This window comes from Periophthalmus magnuspinnatus, chromosome 2, assembly GCF_009829125.3.
Source record: "Periophthalmus magnuspinnatus isolate fPerMag1 chromosome 2, fPerMag1.2.pri, whole genome shotgun sequence".
Classification (NCBI taxonomy): domain Eukaryota; kingdom Metazoa; phylum Chordata; class Actinopteri; order Gobiiformes; family Gobiidae; genus Periophthalmus; species Periophthalmus magnuspinnatus.
The window spans coordinates 17,350,152-17,377,517 of record NC_047127.1 but is presented as its reverse complement, the minus strand read 5'-3'; the positions used below and the strand labels follow the sequence as shown (position 1 = coordinate 17,377,517).

Below are 27,366 nucleotides of genomic sequence, written 5' to 3'. Positions count from 1 at the left end.
GTGCCAGATCGTCCGCGTGTCCACATACTGCCTCCTGCACTGCTCCAGCTCCCGCACTCCCGCACTCCCGCCTGGCTTCCCCGACCTGGTATGGTACTGTTTCACCTTGTCTCCTGCACACTACGCCCCTGGACCTCGCCCTGCACTCTGCTCCTTTCCCTGGCTCTGGTCTACTGGTCTTTGCCTCTGTGGCCCACGTTCCCGTAACCCGGCTCGTCCTCCGCACCTCACTCCTGCGCCGTACAGCGCGCTCCGCTCCTGGATCCTGCCCTGGACTATGGCTCCTGTTCCCCGCTGGATTAATTATTGTGTTTGAACTGTCTTTGGTCCACCCAACCCCACCAGTTACGGCAGTTGTCCTGTTTTTTTTAGCTCTCTTAGATCTATTGAAGGCCCATTTTAGATATTCACAAACAAAGAGGGCTTTCTCCACATGTTGCTCCTCCTTCACTTTTCCCTCTGTGCTTGTAGGCACCACTTGAGCTCTGTGTTGTAGAGTACGGATCACTCTGAGTTTGTGCTGCATTGGATGGTGTGAATCAAACAGCAGGTATTGGTGAGTGTGTGTGGGCTTCCTGAAGACTTCTACCTGGAGTTGCTGGTCCTCTCCTATTGTTACTGCACAATCTAAAAACAACTTCTTCTTCTGCTATGGATCAGACCTGGCCGACTGAGGGTCTGCATAGACATCTTCATCCTCAGACCCAAATCAAAACATAGAAAACAATAGGGCTAGCCAGTAGGCTAATAGGCGTGAGAGCATCTAACCATGACTCAGGCACAGTCCACACTTAGTGTAGCTCATTAGACCTATAAACAGAAATTGTAAACAATAGGTGGGTTAGATAGATACAAGGCAGTGTCCACTTGTAATCTGACCAGAACTGAAGAAGCAGCTTGGATAAGCAGCAAAATTTGGTTACGCCTACAACTATTTGTCCAGTTGGCAGTGTTTTTTTCTTCTTCTTTAGTGGACAAAATGAAAACAGTTTGTAGTGTTTTTGTACTTACACGGAATGTTTGGGGAAGTGGCCACTTTGTATTTCATCCCATGGACTGTCTCCATGGCCTCAGCTGCAGCCAACCCCATCCCCATCTGTGAATAAAATAAAATTTAAACAGAGCTAGTCTAACATGCAACATTACTACTTCTACCACTAGTACTGCTACTTAGTCCTAGCAGTACTGGTGCTAGTATTATATATGCCTATTTCATTCAATTTTTAAAATGTATTTTTTATCATAGACAAAGCAGGCTAATTTTGAGAAACCAATCAACGCATTTGTAATGCCACATCTGGATTATTGTAGTTCTTTGTATGTGGGGTTGGACCCTGCAGTGCTTACAGAATGTCCAGAATGCTACAGCTCATCTACTGACAAAAACGATAGATAATAGACGAGACACATCTGGCCTGTGCTGTGCAACCTCTACTGGCTGCTATTTCATATCGGGTGCAATTCAAAATGTTAATGATTGTGTTGCCCTCTATGGGTCCTCTTTATTTGAGGAAGTTACTGCAGCCCTATACTCTGCACAACGCCCTGAGGTCAGCTGACCTGCTGGCTGTGCCCAGAGCCAGGCTCAAGACCAGAGGTGACAGAGCCTTTTCTGTGGTAGTACCCAGACTACAGAACAGCGCCCTCTGCCTGTATGCAGTTTAAGACTAGAAAACTCACTTCTTCTAACTGACATTTAATACTAGCTAGAAAAGACATCTTTGTGTTTTATTGTTCTTTGTTCTATGTACAGTGTTATATGTATATTTATTTTTTGTCGAATTTAATCTGGTTTTGTTCTGGTTTAGTCCTGATTTAGACCTAGGTTAGTCCTGTTTTAGTCTGGGTTTAGTCCTGGTTTAGTTCTGCTTTTGATCTTATTTAGACATGGTTTAGTCCTGGTTTAGTCCTGCTTTAGATCAGATTTAGACCTGGATTAGACCTGGTTTAGAACTGATTTTGACCTGGTTTAGTCCTGGTTTAGTCCTGATTTAGTCTGGGTTTAGTCCTGGTGTCGATCTGATATAAACCTAGGTTAGTCCTGTTTATGTCTGGGTTTAGTCCAGGTTTAGTCCTTGTTTGGATCTGATTTAGAGCTGGGTTAGTCCTGGTTCCGTCCTGGGTTAGTTCTGGTTGAATCTGATTTAGACCTGGGTTAGTCCTTGTTTAGTCTGGGTTTAGACCTGGTTTAGTCATGGTTTAGTCCTGTTTTAGTGCTGGTTTAGATCGGATTTAGACCTGGGTTAGTCTCAATTTAGTCTTGGTTTACACTGGGTTTAGTCTTGGATAACTCCTGCTTTAGATCTGTTTTAGTACTGGGTTAATCCTGATTTAGTCTTGGTTTAGTCCTGGTTCAGTGCTGGTTTAGATCTGATTTAGACCTAAGTTAGTACTGGTTTAGTCCTGATTTAGATCTGATTTAGACCTGAGTTAGTTGTGGTTTAGGTCTGATTTAGACCTGGGTTAGTCTTGGTTTGGATCTGATTTATACCTGTTTTAGACCTGGTTTAGACCTGATTTAAACTGGGTTTACTCATGGTTTAGTTCTAGTTTAGTCTGGGTTTAGTCCTGGCTTAGTCCTGATTTAGATCTGGTCTAGTCCTGTTTACTTCCAGTTAAGATCTGATTTAGACCTGGGTTAGTCCAGGATTAGTCCTAGTTATTTTGGGTTTTGTTCTGGTTTAGTCCTGATTTAGGTCTTATTTACACCTGGTTTAGTCCTTGTTTAGGTCTGATTTAGAACCGGGTTAGTCCTGGTTTAGATCTAATTCAGACCAGGTTTAGACCTGGTTCAGTCCTGGTTTAGTGTGAGTTTCATCCTGGTTTAGACCTCTTTAAATCTGATTTACACCTGGTTTGGACCTGGTTTAGATCTGATTTAGAGCTGGGTTAGTCCTGGTTTAGTCATGATTTAGACCAGGGTTAGTCCTGTTTAGTCTGGGTTTAGTTCTGCTTTAGTCCTGATTTAGATCTGATTTAGACCTGAGTTAGTCCTGGTTTAGATATGATTTAGAACTGGTTTAGACCTGTTTTAGTCTTGGTTTAGTCCTCATTTAGACCTGGTATAGACCTGATTTAGACCTGGTATAGACCTGATTTAGACCTGGTATAGACCTGATTTAGACCTGGTATAGACCTGATTTAGACCTGGTATAGACCTGATTTAGACTTGGTTTAGACTTGGTTTAGTCTTGGTTTAGTCCTGGTTTAGTCTGGGTTTAGCCCTGGCTTAGTCCTGGTTTAGATCAGATTTAGAACTGATTTAGACTTGGTTTAGTCTTGGTTTAGACCTGGTTTTTAAATTATACAAAAGCCGTAAAACTGTATGCAGTTATGCGGATTGTTTTGTTTTAATGAATGAAATAAAATATTAAATTGAAATTGAAATTGGTTTAGACCTGGATTAGAACTGGTTTAGACCTGGTCTAGACCTAGACCGGTTTGGGTAGCAGTGTCTCCTCAAGCAGCAAAACATGGTTTGCTGGCATCAGGTGCCTTTTATGCTGTCCTAACTGGATAAAACTAGTATTTCTTAAAAGGGGTGTTTAAAAATAACACAATTAGCTCTTTAAAACTCTTAAACCTCCATAAAACCAAATAAACCCATAAACCAAATGAATTTTGTAGATATATGTACACATAAACATGAAAAACAAACACCAAATACACTTAAAACTCATAAAATGCCCGAAATAATTATTAACTGTTAACATTTGTCTTCTTTTCCCTCCAGAACAGGGAGCTTCAGTTAAAGTGCCACTGTGCCTCCAGATCTAAAATTGGGTAAACAGACAAGTTAAACAAACATTTTAAAATCCTTTGTGTGCAAGTGTCTCTTTTAAAGTGCAAATAATGTTCAAGTGCTCTGTGCTATTAAAGTGCAAGTGCAATTTAAAGTGCATATAGTGAAGTGTGTAAAGTGCTGTTACTTTTGTAACAAACGGGCTGTTTGTTACAGTCTACAAGTGACAAAAACTTTATGTTGACAATATGAAATAATTTGTTTCTTGCACCGTTCCATCAGATATATTTTTGTGTCTGATTTTGTGCATTATTTAATGGTTTGTCGCTCAAATTACATTCAAGTCCCAACAGTTACTCTTTAAGTTACTCTTACTTCAGTAGTACTTTTCTCAAATACTTTTTACTCGCAGTTGAGTAATTTCTTGGCCCACTGCTTTGTATTTCAGTTTGGTGGTTAAACAAGTAAGTTATTTTTTATCAAAAGTATGGACATTTGAAAGATTGTAGTGCAAGGCTTTATTGAATTATACAGAACTTAAATCAAAGAAAGACACTGCGTTGCATTGTAAAAAACAGATTAAATGTGATACATTGGATATATCCATATATATGTAAGTATATATCCAAGGCTCTGGCAACCCAGGTTCACTTCAAAACTTCAAAACTTCAAAACTGCAAGAGCATAGGAAACGTACAGTTCCTTTAAAGCTACCGTCTGTAAGTTTGTTAGAGGTGAAGTAAGTAAGGTAAGTCCTGGTTTATCCCTTGTTTAGTCTTGTTTCATATTACATGATTACATGATCCACTTGGTGAGCAGAGTGACCAATAGGGCCCCCCACAAGGCCCCAGCAGCAGTAGGAGCCTTATTGTAGATATTGAAGGCCTTGTCGTGAGCGTAGTTGATGATGTGCAAGGCTCCGCTGTAGGCCTCCTCACAGGCCGGCTGGATCTGCTCCTGCGGCAGCTCAAAGCCGTGAGTGCCGTTGTCCCGCAGTTCAAAAGTAAAACAGTAGGGGATGCCCTGGAGTCGTGCCCAGTCCCGAGATGAGCCTGAGTTTGCATCTAGTGAAGGAGAATAAGAGTGAGTTTTTAATGAGTATATTTTCTTTTAGTTCTGAAACTGATACTACTATTACTACTGTTTCAGATACTATTACTACTTCCAGTTGTTGTTTGGTACTTACACAGAATGGTTGGAGATGTGCCCACTTTGTACTTCATTCCATGGACTTTCTCTATGGCCTCAGCTGCAGCCAATCCCACCTCCATCTGTGAATAAAACAATATTTAAAATACTTAAAAAAAATAATAATAATAACATTGCATTGGATTGGATTGGATTGTAGTTACAGTTGAAACCAGAAGTTTACATAAACTACAAAAAAGACATGCTAAATGCCAGAATAATGAGAGAAGGATTTTTTTTTAGATTTTTTTTTTCTTCAAAGTAATAAAGTTGGAGATTACTAAGTTTACAGACAGTAAGATTACGATGCATTTCAACAATTTGGGAAAAACCCAGATGATGATGCTATGTCAGTGGAAGGTTCTGATAGGTTTACTAAGAACATTTGAATTCATTAGAGACACACACTGCTTCTTTCTGTAACATCATGGGAAAGTCAAAAGAAATCAGCCAAGATATCAGGGAGAGAATTGTAAACTTGCACAAGTCTGGTTCATCCTTGGTGCACTTTTCAGAAGGTGCCACGTTCATCTCTTCAAACAATTATACACAAGTATAAAGACCATTGGAATGTCCAGCCATCATACCTCTCTAGAAGGAGACGGGTTCTGTGTCCCAGAGATGAACATGCTTTGGTCCATGTGCATATTAACATGGGCTGAAAGGCCACTCTGCCAGGAAGAAGACATTACTCCAAAAGAAATGTAAAAAAATATAGATTACAGTTTGCAAATGCACACATGGACATCCATCCATCCATCCATTTTCTTCCGCTTATCCGGGGCCGGGTCGCGGGGGCAGCAGTCTAAGCAGGGACTCCCAGACTTCCCTCACCCCGGACACGTCCTCCAGCTCCTCCGGTGGGACCCCAAGGCGTTCCCAGGCCAGCCGAGAGACATAGTCCCTCCAGCGTGTCCTGGGTCTTCCCCGGGGCCTCCTCCCGGTAGGACATGCCCAGAACACCTCCCTAGGGAGGCGTCCAGGAGGTATCCTGAGCAGATGCCCGAGCCACCTCAACTGGTTCCTCTCAACCTGTAGGAGCAGCGCCTCTACTCCGAGCTCCTCCCGTGTGACCGAGCTCCTCACCCTATCCCTAAGGGTGCGCCCGGCCACCCTGCGGAGGAAACCCATTTCGGCGGCTTGTATCCACGACCTTGTCCTTTCGGTCATTACCCAGAGCTCATGACCATAGGTGAGGGTAGGAACGTAGATTGACTTGTAAATCGAGAGCTTCGCCTTTGGGCTCAGCTCCTTCTTCACCACAACGGACCGATACAGTGACCGCATTACTGCAGACGCTGCACCGATCCGCCTGTCAATCTCCCGCTCCATCCTTCCCTCACTCGTGAACAAGACCCCGAGATACTTGAACTCCTCCACTTGGGGCAGAGACTTACCACCCACCCGGAGAGAGCAAACCACCTCTTTCCGGTCGAGAACCATGGCCTCGGATTTGGAGGAGCTGATTCTCATCCCAGCCGCTTCATACTTGGCTGCAAACCGCCCCAGTGCCTGCTGCAGGTCCTGGCTCAAAGAAGCCATCAGGACAACAACATCTGCAAACAGCAGAGATGAAATCCTGTGGTTCCCAAACCAGACCCCCTCCGGCCCCTGGAAGCGCCTAGAAATTCTGTCCATAAATATAATGAACAGAACCGGTGACAAAGGGCAGCCCTGGCGGAGTCCAACATGCACCGGTGCATGCTGGTGCACACATGGACAAAGACCTTTATTTTGGAGACATGTCCTGTGGTCTGACCAAACTAAAATAGAATTGTTTGACTATAATGAGCATTGTTACATTTGGAGGAAAAAGGGGCCGCTTGCAAGGCTGAGAACACCATCCCAAGCGTGAAATACAGGTTTGGCAGCCTCATTTTGTGGGGTTGTTTTGCTGCAGGCGGGACTGGTGCACTTCACAAAAAAGATGGCATCAGGAGGAAAAAACATTATGTGGAAATACTGAAGACATCATCTGAAGACATCAGCCAGGAAGTTAAAGCTTGGACGTGAATTGGTCTTCCAAATGGACAATGACCCGAAGGATATTGCCAAACTGGTTACAAAGTGGCTTAAGGATAACAAAGTCATTGCTTTGGAGTGGCCATCACAAAGCCCTGATCCCTGATGAATTTATGGGCAGACCTGAAAAGGCATGTGCAAGCAAGGCAGACTACAAACTTGGCTCAGCTACACCAGTTCTGTCAGAAGAAATGGATCAAAATTCCTGTCAACTATTGAGAGAAGCTCATGGAAGGATATCCAAAATATTTGACCAAAGTCACAGTTTAAAGGCAATGGTACCAAATATTAATGAAATGTATATAAACTTTAAAGGACGTAATGAAAAAATTGTCTAAAAATAATCCTTCTCTCATTATTCTGGCATTTTGCAAATAGAAATAATTGAACTAAAACAGGAAAAGTTTAGTCTGAATTCATATCAGACATTGAAAAAAAAAGTTTTTATACAGTGTATGTAAACTTCTATTTCAACTGTTTTTCTGGTTTGGCTGTTTATAACTCCTTTAAACACAGCTCCAGTTATCCACAAAGTCATTTAGCAGCTGTAATTGGTAGTGGTAGTAACTGTAGTAGTAGTAACCAGTGTGTCATTAGACTTTTTTTTACAGTGTTTTTTTTGTGTGATATTATAGACAATACAAACAATAAAGACATTAGACATTTTGGCTTGAGGGAAGAGGGGGTGCATGCATCCAGGTTTGAAGCAGGTGACGAGACATTAAGAATGGTATCCGTTCTCCTTGTCTTCTTATATGGGAGTGAAAATGTGTAAAAAGATAAGTGTGTGTGTGTGCGTGTGCGTATGGGTAGGTAAGTAAGAAAACAGAAAAAGAAAACTAAAGAAATAAGAGGGAAACAACGGAACATTTAAAAAGAAGATTCAGATTCAATCATAGAGATTCAGTACAGCTAAGGGCAGTGAGGCTTCTTCCTGGTCACACCTTGACTCTGATGGGGGTGCTGATCAAGATGACTCTATTGTGAGGCAACCCTCTGCCCCATTAGTGAGTCTATTGAGTAACCCTGGCAGAATTTATTTTTGGCCCTTGCCACTCACGAAGTGATGGCGAGGGGCATTGTTCTTCATGGGTTTCTTCTTCTTCTTCTTATTTTTTTTCCGCCAAAAGGATCGCAGTTTTCACTCCCTGAACGTCAACGAAAAGTCCCACATATAGGTATAGAATCGACCAGCTCGGCGAAAAATTTCATAAAATTGGCATCGCGACAATGTCCGAAGCACACCGGCTCGACAGCGCCACCTAGAAATTTTCAATTTAATAGGGAGGCCCGACTCAGATTTTGACGAAATTCGTACCAGTGATAGAGCTCATAGAGAGAAGCACAAAATATAATTATAGCGCTGCCCTATGACAGACAGGAAGTCGGCCATTTTGGATAAAAAATTCACCAAATTTTTCGTTGCGTATTTTCAAAACGCTACTAGTCTCAGGTTTTTGGTCCAAATGAGCTCAGATTTCACATGCCACATCCAAACACATGGGTTTTCATAAATTATCCACGTTTTCTCCGAATTCCACACGGTTCGCCCGTACGCCGCCACCAAAAAACGCCTTCGTTTCCTGTTTTTTCGATGTCCCCTCACGACCACAGGCATTGCCCTACAGAGCTCACATTCACATCACATATGCGAGATTGGGGCATGAATGGAATGCAATATTAATTTTAATCAAAATGAACACTATAGCGCCCCCTACCATAGGGGTGAAACGCCAACATTATCCAATTCCTATGAAATTTGGGGAATCCATTCATGGTCTCAGAAGAAACAAAAAATTACATTATGGCCATGGGTTATTTTCCACTGTTGGCCACCAAGGGCGCAATGAATTGAAAAGAAATTGGCACTTGGCACTTTGACTTGCATGTCTATGAATTATATCTACTCCTAGGTTTTTCATCCGAATTACATCAAACTCCACATACAGTATGTACATATGTCGATTGTCAATAATCATCCACGTTTTGGGGATATTCTTTATGGTTCATGAGTAGGATGCCCTCAAAATATGACTTCATCATTGGATTTAAATTCCTACACGACTTTTCCTTAAGTGCAAATGAAACCTATCTAGTCCTAGGTTTTTCATCCAAATTTCCTCAAACTCCACATACAGCATGTACACATGATTATTGTCAATAATCATCCACGTTTTGGGGATATTCTTTCTGGTTTATGCACAGCACACTATCAAAATATGACTGCTTTCCTGCGTATTTGATTCCCTATCACAGACACATGGATCAGACTAAAAAGCTCAAGAAACATAATGAGCACGTGGCCAGTGACCTCTATAGCGCCCCCTACTGTACAGGTAAAAGACACAACCGTTGTCCGATTGGCATGAAAGTTGGTGAGATCATTGTGGACCTCAAAAGAGGCAAAAAAGTCCATTACACCATACCTGTATTGTGCACGAGGTTGCCGGTTCAACGCCGTGGACCTCCATTATAATGTGTTGGTCACACATATTTATATAGAAACTGTGTGAAGGGGGGCGGATTGTGGCCGTGGGGTGGCCAGGCGGGGAAAATGGTGCATGGGGGCGGCGGCCGGCCCCGGGTGGTCGCGTGTGGGGGGCGGTCGCACGGGGGGCGAGGGCCATCATCGCCGCTTGCGGCTTTAATATTTTTTTCTTTTCCCTTTTCCTTCCTCTAATTGTAGAGTATAAAAAGAGGGAGTGGGGCCAAAAAATAATTAAATAAATTAAAATAAAGTAAAAAGTAAATGTAATTAAATACTACTACTACTACTACTACTACTACTACTACTACTACTAATAATAATAATAATAATAATAATAATAATAATAATAATAATAACAACAATATACAATAAAAATTCACCAGTGAGGAGTTAATCGTAGTGTTGGTGGCATGTGAGTAGAGAAGAGTGTGGGTCAGATATTATGTGGGCTGGTTTAAATTTTTTATCCATTATTATTGCTAGCATCATCTCTCAATACAGTTTACAGTTATATGACATTAATAGTAATAATTAAAACTGCAAGCAGTGATAAAGGCCCTCGCCACCCCTTGCGACTGTGGGGGGCATGCCACTGTGAAGATTCTGCTTCCGCTTCTCCATTCATTCCAATGAGACCATTTATTACATTTTAATGCCTGCACGGTTAGAAATAGAGGTATGTCTTCATTGACTTTTTTTTCAGTGTTTTTCATGACATGTGGAATATGTGTACTAAATTTCAATGACAAATTCAATAACATTTTCAATGACAAATTATTTCATCCCAGTTAACCAAAACCCCTGTATTTCTATAACAAATGCCGGACGTTGCCATGGTAACATGCTTGCAAATAATGGTCTGTTCTCATTGGCTTTTTTGTTCAGTGGCAATACCACACACTGGTCCACACCAAATTTCAAATGTTTTTGGCAAAGTAATTATTTTGTGGCCCATTCATATGGGCCATATTAATGCTGGGAAATGGAACACTGCATGTCTGAATTACACACAATTCAGTACTTGAAAAAAAATGCTTTTTTGTTTGCATGTTGGCCACACCCACAATTTATGACTTAAAAAAAATTCAGAAGGCTAGCTTGTAATCCCACATGGGTTCAATTTGACCAATTTGCAAGTTCCTTGAATGAAAATCCAGGGTGTAAAACATTCATGAGAGGTAAAATATTATTATAATATATAAAAAATTGTGCTCTGCCCACAATGGCCAATTTCCTGTAGGGTTTAGGGCAGGATCATAATATAATTTTTTGCTTGTCTTGACATGTGCTATGTTTGTACCAGATTTCATTTGTCTACGATGAAAACGGTCTCTCATTGCCGTAATGTATTTTGATTTTTGAAAAGTTAATTTTTTTGAACATGAAACATGACATGACATCATATGACATTTTTTTTCCACCCATTATTTTTCTCCTGAACCAGAAAAGCTACAGTCATGTGACTTCATCACATTGTGCCCCATCACAAATAAGGCCTGATTTGTGAAGTTGGTGTTTAAGAGTCATTTTGATAGATAGCACCTTGATTTGCTTATCATTGCGATCAGCTTGGAAATCTGCATAAACGCTCCATCGGCTTTTTCCAAACAAAAAATGTATTAAAGAGAAATACTTGTGAAAATCAAAGTTTGAGGGAGCGCTACTGAGTCGTCTTTCATTGTTCATTACTGATTAATGAAAGTAATAATGAAAAATAATAATACGCAAAAAGAAAAAAATGAATATGTAAAATTAATTTCTAATAAGCAGCATGAGGTTCGTTTTCTTGGTGACAGTCAGACTGAGAAGTAGTGTTTTTTAGTTAGAGTTGTTCAGTTTGTTTGTGGATGTGTCACCAAGTATACAGAGGAGTAGGCATAGAGCTATGTGGCAGCCAAAAACTGGTGTTAGTAGTTTTGTGACTGAAATGATAGACCGGGTCTACTCAAATTTTAAATCTGGTGAGGACAGCGGGGAAAATTATGGGCTGTGCTGTCCCTCTGAGCCCTCAAGAACTTTACGAACAGGCCATGAGGGGACAGACCAGGAGCATTCTCTCTGACCCGACACATGTGTTGTACCCTGAATATGAACTATTGAGTTCAGGGAGGAGGTACAGGGTACCACGGTGGAGATACAACAGATATAAACATTCATTTGTACCTGTTTCAGTGAAACTGTTAAATGATGTAAAAATTAGTGATGGTGTGTGGAGAGAGATGTATTACACCCTGTGTATGGTTCTGTTGTTTACTGTGGTGTGAGCAGCCCATTGGTCCAAGAAAAATTTCTCCTAAGGGAGACAAATAAAAGAAATCTTGAATCTTGAATCTTGGGTGCAGTGCGAGAACGCATGGATGTAGATGTCTGGGTTGTTTTGGTTGCAGTTGTTGCGGTTAATCGAGGTGAAGCCCATTTTTGATAATCTTTGTCCTGTGTAGTGTTCTATGGATCATTTTGTATTGAGTCAATTTGTGTTGGATGTCATGGTGTAGATGTTTTGGCAGATCTGAGACCAAGAGAAGGCAACGGGAGCAACAGTCAGGTCCTGTTCTTGTTTAGTCATACTGAGATGAAGAGATGTCTCAGATTTTGTGATTATTTGATAAGCTTTTGAGAGTTGTTTTTTGTCTTTAGGTTGAGAAGATCAGTGGTAGGCTGTGGGAGGTCCAGGTTTTTGTTGTTGTATATTGATGATTTAAGTTGTGAGTATGGTAAAAATGTGTTGCTCCCTATGCCGTATTTAAAGATAAGATGTTTGATGGAGGCGACTGCATTGTTGTGAAAGATGTGTTCTAAATGTATTATGCCTTTCTCTGACAATCCAGACCGTTCCAGAAAGGTTTTGAAGGACCAAGGATTTCGGCTTCCTGCTTCTGAAGAGTGCAGACGCAAACCTTGCTTGCTCCTGCTGCTTCTTTACTTTCTTTTTAATCATTTTACCTCTTCCAGTGCTGAAAGATTTGTTTAGTTATTATTTTCTTTTGAACCATTTTTTAAATTTTTTTTTTCACAAAATTTCTGATGATCCAGCAACATGTCCAGGGGAAGAAACCAAAGGAATTCTTTCTGCGATCGCTGTTGGAACAATTAACAACAAACAACTGAGCTATAAGCACAGATATTTGTTTTAGAATCTGAAAAAGGACTTTACCCGACACTCCCTGTGACTTACAGTGATAAGCAGTCCACAGTTACTTTCAGAAAAGAGGGTGAAAAAACTGTTACTTTCAATTTAAACCTGAGCGATACAGTGTCTTTTCCAAAGCTTTGTAAAGACAAGAATGCGAAGCCAAGGCAACAAGTGATAAAAGACAATGCTAATATAATTACATCACCCAAAATACAACTTACAAACCACTGTCACAGACTGATGTTAACATAGAAACAGAAAATGGATTTTTGTCACAAAACAAGAGCAATGAAGTTGGCAAAACAGCAGCAGCATGCGATCTGTGCCAAACGTCAAGGTCAGAGATACGCTGCTGCTAGGAAATGGTGCTATCAGAGATGTGAGCCACAGAGGAATGCAAACTTGCTCTTATCCCAGTCACACTGTTTCTGAGACTACAAAACTCCTGCCAAAAGTTTTGTCAACATACCAAGGAGCTAAACAGCTGATTGTGCACATGGGTGCAGTTGACACCGGAACGAATCAGACTGAAATCTTGAAAAAGAATTTCATTAAATTATTTGAGGAGCTTGATAAAGTGGAGTTTAAGACATTCATCAACGGACTTCTTCCTAGCATAGACAGAAGGAAGATGAACAAATTTACCCGGCTGCTTCAGCTGAACACATGGCTGTTCAACGCATGTGTAGCCAGAGGACCGCACTACATTGAGAACTTTAATTCATTCTGGAAACAATGGCCTGTTCAAGGGAAATGGCCCGCACCTGAGCAGAGATGGAGTGAGAGTCCTGACGGATAACCTCCTCCACGCTCTGAGGCACCGGCCTGGACAGGGTCCTGGCCCAGTGAGAGAAAAGAGGAATGAGAGAAGCATTCCTGCTGCGCCAACCAGAGACCGAGCCAATGTGTCAGCACCACAACCATCTCCCCCAGCAAGGGATTCAGCAGCACCACCACCTCCCCCAGAGAACAAGTCAGCAGCACCACCCCTTCCCAAGAAAAGGATGCATCTCCAGCGTCACTTCCCCCAGGGCCCTCATCACAGGCCTTGAACCTGTCTGTGACAGCCCAATCAGAGGTTTCAGTCCCAGCAGCAGCTTGCTGTGCTCAATGTCAGATCTTTATGTAACAAGTCATTTTTAAGTAATCTCTTCTTTTAAACTTAATTTTATGTTTTTAACTGAAACATGGCTTGACAAAAACACAGGTAATGCAATTCTAGTGGAATCAACTCCACCAGACTTCAAATTTGAATGTTAAACACTAGTAAACAAAGAGGGTGGAGGTGTGTGTGCGTTTTTAGAGGTAATTTGTTCACTCACAGGTTGTCATTTGGGGTGTTTTTATCTTTGGAGTATGTTTCCTTTAAAATGGAAATAAAACAATCACCCTCCATACTCTACTTAGTCATATACAAATCTCCCCAGTACTGTCTGAGTTTTATTGATGATTTTACTGAAATGCTTTCAGTCGTATGCACTGCCTTTGATAGTTTAGTCATTACAGGTGAATTTAATGTACATGTGGATAATGTGTTTGACAGAAACGCTAAAGAGCTCAGTTCTGTCCTTGAAACCTTTGCTCTGACTCAGCATGTCAGCAAGGCCACCCACAACAGAGGGCAAACTCTGGACCTGCTCATTAGAAAAGGAGTAAATATTTCAAATGTCAATGTGGTGGATGTTGCTCTGTCTGATCATTTCTATGTCTTTTTTGAACTTCCTGTTGTTCCCAAACCAGCGGCTGGTCCTGCAGTTGTTCGAAGGAGACACATAAATGATAACACAGGTGCACTGTTCATGGAAATCATACACTTTGAAAATGCCTCATGTTCTAATGATGATTTGTTGAACTCTGTGACTTTAAGTGTTTTGAATGTTCTGGACACCATTGCCTTGATGAAGGTTAAAATGGTTAAAGATAAGCAGAAAGCGCCATGGAGGAACGATGACTCGGTCAGGGCACAGAAAAGGGAGTGCCAGAGCGCTGAACGGGAATGGTGCAACCCAAAGCTCCAGGTTCATTATGAGATTTACAGAGAAAAGACACACATCTACAACCAGTTTATGTAGAACAAGAGAGAGTTATTTATCTGACATTATTGGAAGTTGTAGTAACAACTCTCGTGTCCTGTTTGCAATAGTAAACATATTAACAAACCCCCCAGCTCCGCTGCCGTTAGAACTAATTTCCACATCTAAGTGCAATGAGTTTGCAGTATTCTTTAATGACAAGGTTCAGGGCATTAAAAATGGCATCAATTCCACAACGCAAATAACAACACCTACCTAGACACTTAGAACTGACTCACTTTGTACCTGTAACTGACAAAACTGTCCAAGAGATTGTCACCAGTCTGAGTTCATCTACATGCTGCCTCGATGTGTTACCCACAAAATTTTTAAAGTCTGTGCTCGACAGGATGCTGTCACCACCCACTTGCATAACTAACATGCCACTTCAATCTGGAACATTCCCAAGAGCTTTGAAAACCGCAGTTATCAAGCTTCTCCTAAAGAAGAGCAGTCTTGATGCCACAATATTGAACAATTACCGACCAATCTCTAATCAGCCGTTTCTAGGCAAAGTCCTTGAAAAAGTTGCTTACCAACAGCTTATTAACTTTCTCCAAATGAACAACTCCTTTGATGTTTTCCAGTCAGGTTTTAGACCCCACCACAGCACTGAGACTGCTCTTATCAAGGAGACAAATGACATCCGCTTGAACACTGATGCAGGCAAAGTCTTGATCCTGTTTGATCTGAGTGCTGCCTTTGACACTGTGGATCATGGGATCCTCTTACAGAGACTAGAGGACTGGGTGGGCATCCCTGGTACGACACTAAACTGGTTCAAGTCCTATCTAGAAAACAGATAGTACTTTGTTGAAATCGAAAATGTGTCTCAGATAAAATGTCCCTGACCTGTGGGGACCTCCAGGGGCCAATCCTGGGACCCTTGTTGTTCAATCTCTACATGCTGCCGTTAGGCCAGTTAATACACAGCAATAATGTGTCCTACCACAACTATGCAGACGACACGCAGATCTATGTCTGACTGGCAGCAGGTAAATATGGACCAGTGGATTCACTCTGACACTGCATCCAACAGATCAGTGTGTGGATGCAAAACAACTTTCTCCAGCTAAACTCAGACAAGACTGAAGTCATCGTCTTTGGCCACAGAAACATATGGAAAGTGTCAGCAGTCACCCACAGTCTCTCTCTCTTAAACCTTCAAATCAGGCTAGAAATCTAGGGGTAATAATGGACTCAGACTTGAACTTTAACAGCCACATCATATCAGTAACATCTGCAGCCTTTTACCACCTAAAAAACATTGCAAAAATCAAAGGTATACTGTGAAAACCAGACTTAGAGAGACTTATCCATGCATTTGTCTCCAGTAGGTTAGACTACTGTAACGGTCTGCTCACTGGCCTCTCCAAACAAGCATTAAGACAGCTGCAGCTATTTCCCGAACACTGCTGCTTGGGTCCTGACTAGAACCAGGAAGTACGAGCACATAAGTCCTGTGCTCAGGTCTCTGCACTGGCTTCCTGTAGCTCAAAGAATAAACTTTAAAGCAGCTCTGCTTGTGTACAAGTAGAGTAGTACATCTTCGACATGTTAGTGCCATATGAACCATCTCGCACACTGAGAACTTCAGGGATCGGCCTCCTGTTGGTGCCCAGAGTCAGGACTAAACATGGGGAATCAGCGTTTCAGTTTTATCCAGCTAAAACCCTGGAATAGTCTTCCTGAAGATGTGAGACAGGCCTCTACTTTGACAATGTTTAAATCCAGACTCAAAACAGTTATATTTAGCAGTGCATACGACTGAAAGGTTTTTATTCTGCACTCTTCTATTTTAATGTTAATTTCATGATGATTATTTGTGATTATTTACATTTTGATTTGTGTGATTTTAATGTCCTTCTTATTCTGTAAAGCACTTTGAATTACTTTGTGTTCGAATTGTGCTCAACAAACGAACTTGCCTTGAGTGAGTCAGTAATTTTATGGAATTTTCACCAGGCTTTCAGAGCAGAGGGTATTGTTGTAGATCTAAAACAGGGATTTGAGTTAATTGATTGGCTGAGAAAAGTGATGTCTGAAAGTAAGAGATTATGGCTATGTATCTGTTCCAACCAAGTATTGTCTGACTGAAGGGGGTGTGTCCATTTTAAAATTGACTGCAGCTGGTTGGAGAAGTGTTGGTGAAAGTTTGGGGCGTCAAGTCCACCTTGTAATTTAGGTTTTTGTAATGTTGTCAATTTGATCCTTGATGGTTTATTTTTTCCAGTAGAATTATATGATTATTGTGTCTAGAGAGTTGAACCACATAGTTGGAGGGTGAATGGGAAGCATGGAAAAAATTTTGGAAAGTATGGACATTTTGCCTGCAGCTATTCTACCAGTGAGAGAGCGGAAGGTTCATCCATGGTAGGAGTCTGTCTGTCTGATGTTGCTTTAAGAAGTAGGGTGTAACTGCTCTAACAATCTGGAGGAGATGTTGACACCCGGATAGGTGAGGTGTGAAGTGCATATGGGGATTGGGAGTGGATTGGCTGTCACATCTAATTTCGTGTTAGTTGGAAAAATGGAAGACTTTTGCCAGTTTATTAACTTACAGTGTTAAATGTGGACTCTACGTGACAGTGACATAGCTAGCTGCAAATGACATTAATCTGACCCTGTACTTCTAATACAGTCAAATGGTCAGAAAAAATATTTTTAAAATTACAATTATAATTTCTGTAATCTGTACTAGATATTCATTTAACTGGTGCTTAATTACTGCTTTAACCCAAATTATTTAGTTAAGTAGTTACTAAGACTGAAATACATACAACTAAAATTCAGGTTCGACCTGGTTAGAACCTGGTTTGGACCTGGTTTAGACCTGGTTTAGTGCTGGTTTGGTCTTGATTTAGTCCTGGTTTAGACCTGGTTTAGGCCTAGTTTAGTCATGGTTTAGACCTGTTTTAGACCTAGTTCAGTCCTGGTTTAGTCCTGGTTTAGTCCTGGTTTAGTCCTGGTTTAGTCCTGGTTTAGTCCTTGTTTAGTTCTGGTTTAGTCCTGGGTTAGTGCTGGTATAGTGCTGGTTTAGTGCTGATTTAGTGCTCCTTTAGTCCTGGTTTAGTTCTGGTTTAGTGCTCGTTTAATCCTGGTTTAGTGCTGGTTTAGACCTGATTTAGTCATGGTTTAGTGCTGGTTTAGTCCCAGTTTAGTCCTGGTTTAGTGCTGGTTTAGACCTGGTTTAGTCATGGTTTAGTGCTGGTTTAGTCCCGGTTTAGTGCTTGTTTAATCCTGGTTTAGTGCTGGTTAAGACTTGGTTTAAAAATGGTTTGAACATTATTATTGTGTACGTTTCTGTCTTACCAGTTCATCCTGGTTGGGTGCGATGACCTCAGGATGTCCGTATGGAATGAGCAACAGCTGTCCGTAGGAGTGGATAGTGAGGAAGGCTAGGACACTGTCTGAGATGTTCCGCACAAACTGAGTCACGGCCTGGGCTTCAGGCTCCGACACTGGTCCCTGTCCTGGGAACGTCTGAGAGCAACAGTCGAAGGAGACACCCACAGCTAAATAAGGTAAAACATATTTACTACTACAGCAAAAACAACAACTACTACTATTACTGCTACTACGACTACTTTTTAAAGTTTTATATTATTATTATTATTATTATTATTATTATTATTATTATTATTATTATTATTATTATTATTATTATTGTTGTTGTTATTATTAGACCCAAGCCTGGCACAACGTCCCGATGAGGGAATAAAAATCGTGTTTGGAGCCCGGAAAATGGCAAAAATCAAGTAGTAAACATGCCCCAACACGGCGGTGAGTGGTATCAAAAATTAGAACTTGACGACCTATAATGGTCACCAAAGACTCCGAGGAAAAATAACGAAAGATGACTCAGTAGCACTCCCTCAAACTTTGATTTTCACTGGGCCAATGGGAGCCCGACCTGGAAAAAAGTCAACGTAAAAATCTGAAGCTTACATAAAAAAATAGAACATGTCAAGATATGACAAAAATGATATTATGGGCCCCACCCTAAAACTTGCAGGAACTCGGCCATATTGGATCAAACCCGGGGATGACAAAATCGCACACCCTCGCATTCAGGACATCTCCTCGCACAGTTTTAATTTCGAACAAAACCCACTAAACCCATGTGTGATTAAAATTATCAATTACATTTTGAATATGACTTTGAATGCGGTCATGTTGAATTTTCAACAAAATCCCAAATTTTGGAATATTTTTTTTTTTAAAATTCTCTTTCACACATTTTTTTGTTCAAAAAAAGCTAACAGAGCATTTATGCACATTTGTGAGCTGAAGATGATGATATGCAAATCAAAGCACTCTCTCACAAAATGGCTCTCTAGCGCCCTCTTCAAATTTCGGTTTAAAAAATTCATAGAAGACAATACATTTTTCTTGGACTTGTGAAAAAATTCACCAGGGCCTTATTTGTAATGGGGCACAATATGAGAAAGTCACATGACTGTAGCTTTTATGGTTGAGGAGAAAAATAATGTTTATTATTATTATACTTACTGCTTTGAGGCCGTTTTTGACCCCCTGAACATTAACAAAAAGTACATTTTATTGGACCCAAAATTTAAGGTTGGCAAAAAATGTATCGTTTTGAAAAAAAAATTATATTTCAAAATGACTCAATAGCGCCACCTCAAAAATCAAAATACATTACGGCAATGAGAGACCTTTTTCATCATAGACAAATTAAATTTGGTACGAACATAGAACATGTCAATGCAAGTAAAAAACTTATATTGTGAGTCAGCCATTATGGGCAGAACCCCATTTTTTCAAAATTTTCACTCTCACATTTGAATTTTTTACACCATGGATTCAAGAAGCTTGCAAATTGGTCAAAATAAACTAGACCCATGTGGGATTGTGGGCTACTCTCTTGAATTTTGCTAAGTCATAAAATGTGGGTGTGACCAGCCTGCAAAGAAAAAAGCAATTTTTTGAAGTATTAAATGGTGCGTAACTGGCTTGACATAACTGAACAAAAAAGCCAATGATAACATACTTCTATCTGCAACTATGTTACCGTGGTAACATAAGAAATGTGTCATTGATATGCATGAGGTTCAGAGTACTGGACTTTGTTGTAGACTAAATAGATGCTCTACAATAATCCAACTATGGCCTAAAATTCAAGGTTGGTAAAAAATTTAGTATTTTCAAAATACATTACAGCAATGAGAGACTTTTTTCAATGAAGACAAATTACATTTGGTACAAGCATAGAACATGTCAAGACAAGTAAAAAAATTTATTATGACCCCACCCTAAACCCTACAGGAAGTTAACCACTGTGGGCGGAACCCAATTTTTTCAAAATTTTACCTCTCACATTTGAATATTTACACGGTGGATTTTCATTCAAGAAGCTTGCAAACTGGTCCAAATGAACTAGACTCATGTGGTATTACAACTCTCTTGATTTTGGCTGTCACAAAATGTGTGTGGCCAACATGTAAACAAAAATGGCGTTTTTTTGTTTAATTTGTATTAAATTGTGCGTAACTCAAACTCGGAGTGTCCTATTACCCTATAATATGCATTTTGTGCACATTGAACATCTAAATGCAATGATATACAATTTACATAGTTGAGAAAATCCATTGCTCCTTGAAAATTTGAATGGGACCCAAAAAACATTGCTTTGTCAAAAACATGTGAAATTTGGCATGGACATCCCTATTCCCATACTGAACAAAAAAGCCAATGAGAATATATCTCTATTTGCAAGTGCGTTGCCATGGCAACATCCGACATTTCTCATTGAATTACATGGGTTTTGGTTAACTGGGATGAAAAAAAATTGTTTGTCATAGACAGTTGAAATTTGGTACACATATTCCCCTCATCACACTGAACAAAAAAGCCAATGAAAACAAATCTCTATTTTCAACTGTGCAGATGTGACAATGTCATAAATGGTCTCTTTGGAATGAATAAAGTATTAATACAGAGATGCTGATTTTGGGGGGAAGGGCGATGTAAGTTGGAACAAAATCCAGAACATACAAAGATGAAACGTAGCATGAAAATAGCCTTGACAAGTAAAAAAGTCTATTATGACCTCATTAGCCAGCCATATCAGTTTTGAAAATTGTACTTACTTACTTTTGATATCTCCACCTTGGAATTTCTTTCAAAAGGCTTGAAAATTTGTAAAACTAACCAATACCCATTTACAAATAAATATTATTGTTTAGATTTTTTATGAATTTTAAAATATATAATCATAATATATAATCGACACATTTGTGGGAATTTTTAAAAGCATAAAAACATGCGTATTTCTCATAGGTGATGTCAAATTGATTCAGATCCAATGAAACATTTATGTGAATTAACAACCTGAACACAGCTATATACAACTTGTATATAAAACTGCTCTACAGCACCACCTTGAAATTTTGAATGGGACAAAAAATGTACTTTGTCAAAAACATTCAAATTCGGCATGGACATTCATATTGGCATGCTGAACAAAAGAGCCAAAGAGGACATACCTTTATTTGGAATCATGCTGCCATGTCAACATCCAACATTTGTCATTGAAATACATGGGTTTTGGTTAACTGGGATTAAGAAGACCATTGAGATTTGACACACATATTTCACACATCAATCTGAACAAAAAAGGCAATGAAGGCATACCTCTATTATCAACCGTGCAGGCGTGACAATGTCATAAATGCTCTCATTGAAATTAATGGAGTAGTATTACTTAGACTTAGACTTAGACTTATTACTTAGACTGTTTTTGATGGGAGGGGAGATGTAAGTGGGACCGAAAGGCAGGATCTTTGCGGTGGCATCGCAAGGGGTGGCGAGGGCCTTTATCACTGCTTGCAGTTTTTATTATTATTATTATTATTATTATTATTATTATTATTATTATTATTAGTAGTAGTAGTAGTAGTAGTAGTAGTAGTAGTAGTAGTAATAGTAGTAGTAGTAGTAGTAATATTATTATTATTATTATTATTATTATTATAGATTTTGCTATTGCTACTACTACTACTGCTATACTACTACTAATACTACTACAATTGCTACTGTATACTACTGTTGTTGCTGCTCCTACTACTGTTACTGCTACTGCTAGATCAACTTGGATTTATTTTAAACTGCAGCACACAAATTTAACAACTAAATGATGCCAAAAACTACAACCCCTTCCATAACTGCATATCAAAAGGAAAACATGGTGTAGTGTTTCTTTTCAGTTTTAAATGAATGCACGTATATTTTAATATATTATTATTTTATTTTACATGTATTACAGTTGTAATATAGTATTGGTATATTATTATTATATCACTGTACTCACTTCCCCAATTTGAGTAAAAGTTTCTGTTGAGGTCAGTCCCAGTGCAGCCACAAGGACCAGGAGTTCTGTTCTTCCTCCACAAACGAGTCTGAGACAAGAGACCTGGTTTAGATCTGGTTTAGTCCAGTTTACCTGGTTTAGTTCTGGCTTAGTCCTGGTCTAGACCTGGTTCAAATCTGGTTTAGACCTGGGAGGATACTGATTTAGTCCTGGTTTAGACCTGTTTTAGACCTTGGTCAGTCCTGGTTTAGTTCTGGTTTAGACTTTGTTTAGACTTAATGCCTAATTAAATACTGGTTTAGATTTGGGATTGTCCTGTTTCAGGCCTCGTTAAGACCTGGTTTATGCCTGGTTGAGACCTGCTTTTTAATATCTGTGTTAGTATTGGTTCATCTAGATTTAGACCTGGTTTAGAACTGGTTTAGATATGGTTTAGGCTAGGTAAAGGCCTGATTAAGTACTGGTTTATACCTTGGTTATTCCTGTTTTAGGCTTTGTTTAGACCTGATTTAGTTTCTAGCAAATTTCTAGTAACCATTACTAATTAATCTCTCACTCACACAAGTTTAATTTCCTGAGAATTTCTACAATAATGCCTGATCTGTTTCCTCTCCAATCCGGTTATAATTCTCATTTATTTAAAACCAGTCAATCAAAATAAAAATTAAAAATTAAATAATTATTTGTACTCACGGTTTCATTTAACCAGGAGAACATGTACCCGTCCACATTAAGAACGGGGGTCACATAGAAGTCCATGTTTTTCATCATCAGCTCCATTTTAGGGTCTGTTTTGTAGGTTTCAAGAATCTAAAATTTTAAATAATGAATAGATGTGAGTCAGTGTAACATATTTGAATGTAACATTACTGTGAAATTGTGAGTGGAACTAAACAATAAATACATTTTTGTGCTACTAAACTGTGTACCATAAATTCTGGACTACAGGGTGCACCTGAATATAAGTACCAGTTAAATTTGAAAAGAATACATTTTGTACATGTATAAGCCACACTTGAATATAAGCCTCAGATTTTCATGTTGTAGCATAAGATATTTACACAGAAAGACAAGGAGAGTTTTTTAAAAATGTATTTATTTTTATTTTATTTTAATTTAAGACACGTTGTTTTTTTTGTTTTTTTACTCTGCCTGAAAATCTGCAGTACGTCACCAACATGGGATAAACATACCTGCATGTTTAGAAAATAAAACAGCACCAACACAGGCCATCTGCTTTTATTTAATCCTGAAAGCTTTTATTGGCTTTTTACATTGACTAAGTTCTTCCTGCTGCCATCTCCAATATCGCACCATCAATTCATTGATGCCAAGCTTACGTGCAGTGGCTCTATTTCCTTCTTTGATGTCAAGCTTACGTGCAGTGGCTCTATTTCCTTCTTTGATGGTTAAGCTTACATGCAGCGGCTCTATTTCCATCTTTGAGGTCAAACTTACGTGCAGCGGCTCTATTTTCTTCTTTGAGGTCAAACTTAGATGGAGTAGCTCTGTTTCCTTCTTTGATGGTCAAGCTTATGTGCAGTGGCTCTGTTTCCTTCTTTAAAGGTCAAACTTATGGGCAGCGGTCTATTTCTGTCTTTGATAGTCAAGCTTACATGCAGTGATGGTCAAAGTTATGTGCAGTGGCTCTATTTCCTTCTATGATGGACAGATCACTTGCCTTTATCTTTAAAGTTGCATAATTTGCATTTTCAGCGCATAATCCTTCGTCTCTCTCACTTTTGCATTTATTGGTAGAGACTACCCCCCAGTGGCGGTTAGCCAGTAAAAATCTATAAATTAGCTGCACCAATGTTTAAGTCGCAGGGTTCAAAGTGTGGGAAAAAAGTAGCAGCTTATAGTTCGAAATTTACGGTATATGGTTTTACCTATTACCTGTTCATTACCTAGTCATGTTTTGCAATTTTAGAGCAAACTAGGTGCAGCTTTCTGGTCAAAAACATAAAAATGGCTAATTATTATGCTGTCTTCAGTGCCCTCTGCAATTTCAAATATTATATGATATTGCACAGGACTGCTCAAACACCTGGCTGCAGGGGTGGAGTTTGAAGTGTGGATACCAATCACACTTCCTTACACCTTCAGACCCCAGCACTCCTACCCCCTCACTCTCCTCTTTAGCCCTCCAGGTACTGCCCACTTAATATGAATAGTTTTTGTACCATTTTGACGAAATATTGGCAGAAAGCAGGTGCAATCCACTCTCTTGCATGTATTCCACAATCCATCCAAACAACTTTCTTGTTAAGACCGGGTAGACCTATCTGAAAAATTTGAATGATAAAATTACAATTTACAAAACAAAATATTACTCAAAAAATAAAACACAAAACCCAATTTTGAGCTAAATTTGTCTTGTCCCAGTATTGTCCAGTATATTCTATAAGCAGCTCTTGAGGTCGAAATAAGTCCACTCTGTACTATGCATCTAATTCAAAATAATGTTATTGGCCCATAAGGGAAGTGCTCTTTCAGCATGCTAGTTGTTGTTAGCTGTACAGTGACAGCAAAACTCTACCTCTGGCCTCTGAAAGTTGTGAAAAGCATTTATAAACTCATCACTGAATAATTTGAATGCTTGGAATGCATAAAGTAAGTGAGGAATAACTGTGGACCACTGCAATTCTTGTGGGCTCACATATTGTCTGTGTTCATTAATATAATTGCCTTACCTTGAGGAGGTCGATGGTTCTATTTTCGTAGGTTTTTCCATATTCAATAATGCGCACTACCTCTTTATGAGCAGCAGCTATGTCTGACTTCCATTTGGTGATCTGTAAGTATAAAACACATTATTTTACACTTTACACTTACACTTTTATTGCCATTGTCAGTGAACACAATTTCAAAAGCTAGAAATAAAGTGATAAAGTGCAACATAAAACACTGAATACTACTACTACTACTACTACTACTACTACTACTACTACTACTACTACTAATAATAATAATAATAATAATAATAATAATAATAATAATAATAATAATAATATACAAAGTAGACATATAGCTATTATAAATACAAATAAGGGCATGCATAAAGTTAAAAAAGATAACATTGTTGATTCATGATTAAAGAGGGGGTGCTATGCAAACTTGAGGGTTTTTTTTTATTTTTATTTTTTAGGTTTCTACCATGTTCCCTCATCAAAAACATGCCGGAAGAGTTTTTAGATGTCATCCATGCACGTTTCAGTAATCTAGCAATCTCTCCTATTCGAACCCTCCTTAGGGTTAGCAGTACAATCCTATCCAAAGCTTAGCACACAAGCTAACCCATTGTTTTTGTAAATACCCGATAATGTTAATACCCCCAAGTGAATTACCTTCTCTGTAAGGGTTTCTTATCATTATATATTCAATGAAATTTTGGTTATATTAATAAATAATTATGTCCAATTGAACAGGCACTCAATATGTATTCTTCCTATGACAATGATTTGACAATATCCTTACCTCTTGCATACTATGATACTTGAAGTAGTCATACTGCACTCTGTTGAATTGGAAAATTATCATACTGACATTCAAATTATATTATGCACATTTTAAAAACATAATTGGAGGTGCACTGCGTAACTTTTCTGACTGAGAGTCTGCCACCTGCTTGTCTCCATGAATGTGTTTTTTCTTAGCTTGGAAAGGTCCATACTATGGCATACTATATATGCTAGATACATTTAGTATCTAGCATACATTTCAGTCCATGTTTTAATTGCTCAAAAAATACATTGGAAAACATGCAGTATTTATTCTGAGCGAGGTCAGCTCTCCACAGATTAGACCTGTAACTTGACCAGGTGGTGCTACCTGCTTGTTTCACCAGAAAAGTTACATAATGTACCTTTAAATTATATGTCAAAAATGTAATAAAAATGTCTATCATACAATATTCCCAATAACTTGCACGATAAAATGAATGTAGCAATGCCTTCATTAAACCTCCATATTACACATTTAAAATGATAGCAATAATTAATAGCCCTAATTACTTACTTTATAAATATTAAGCATAATTCCATCTTAGAAACTACTTCATTTAGGGGGTAGAGTAGTAATAATTCTGAATCATTCTTAATCGACAATATGCACATTATTATGTAGAGATGCACTAGCTTTTCTAGTAGAGGCCTACCAACTGTTTGTCACTATGGAGGTTGTATCTTTGCCTGGAATGCTCCACAGTGTGACATTAAACTTGGGAAAAGGTGATGTCACAAAGACACCACCACTCACATGTTTTTCCAAGTTAATTTTTAGCAAAAAAAAACAAAACAAAACAAAAAAAACAACACAGTAGTAATTTGATAAATGCAAGAGTAAGTCTAATGCTATACTGAGGAACATTCGCTAACATATCTACAATGTCATGTTAGTGCTTCAGTCTTTGTGTTTTTACTAAGGCTAATTAAGGTGTAGTATTTACTGTTATAGCATATTTAAATGAAAAAAACAAATACTGACCTGTTAGCTTGTGTAGCACCCACAGAACAGAGAAAGACCAGGGTTAGTGCTAGTGCCAGGTCCATGGTGAAAACTGAGGAGTTGACGTTTGAACAGATATTTATTATGGAGCTACTCTAGTGATAAAATTACACCTTTGTCTTGTAATATCTCTGCTCTGTCAATGAGTAACTGCAGTAGAGATAGGGACCACTATATATATTGTATTTGTGGACACTTTGTACAAGCAATATTAGGGCTGCAAGATTAACTGCATTTGAATCAAAATGCAATTTGAATGGACACAATTAATAAACCGCATAGGCTGCAATTTTCGAAGCACCATAATTTCCTCCATAAACAGCAAAATATCCGGTCTTATTCTGTGTACTGCTAACCCTGTAGTCTAAGTTAAGATCTTGTTTAAAGATGGCGTCCGAGCCAAATTGTAATGCTTTGGTCAATGCCCTTGGTGGCTCCCTTTTATTGTGCCTGTGGAGGGTGTATTTTCTGATGAGGCAGTCAGGTGTGTGACCCGGTAGGGGCCATTGGTTTTAACTTGAGTTTTGTTGTTTGTTTACCTTTTTTAATCCTGTAAATAAAGTGACCTTTTATGTACATTCAAGATGTCTTATGGATGTGACAAATTGTAATTAGACACACAATAGCCATCTTAAATGCATCTGCCATAGCAACCAGTGTTTGTGCACATCTCAGTAGCAGAGGTTCAGCCACGACAGATGGAATAGTCCCATTTTAGTCTTGGGTTGGTTCTGTTTTGGTTCAGTACGTAGTCTAAACTTAGTGCTGGTCTTAACCAGCTTGTACTGGTAAAGAACTTGTGTCCGTAAACTGTATATAAAATGGAAATAGCTAGCTGCTGTGTTCCAAATAGGAAATGACCATGGGCGTGGTTCCGGCTCC

General features: G+C 39.2%; 1 protein-coding gene across 1 annotated transcript; it reads right to left on the bottom strand.

Moving 5' to 3' along the window:
* Window positions 1-4,253: 4,253 nt before the first annotated feature.
* cpo (carboxypeptidase O) lies at window positions 4,254-26,560 on the bottom strand. Its single transcript, XM_033982495.2, has 9 exons — window positions 26,464-26,560; window positions 25,456-25,495; window positions 24,672-24,773; window positions 24,162-24,263; window positions 22,672-22,788; window positions 21,979-22,066; window positions 17,958-18,160; window positions 4,929-5,013; window positions 4,254-4,806 (listed from the first exon to the last, which is right to left on the bottom strand). Exons 1-9 carry the CDS (start codon window positions 26,526-26,528, stop codon window positions 4,538-4,540), a joined length of 1,071 nt encoding a protein of 356 aa, XP_033838386.1. The 5' UTR covers window positions 26,529-26,560; the 3' UTR covers window positions 4,254-4,537.
* Window positions 26,561-27,366: the final 806 nt, after the last annotated feature.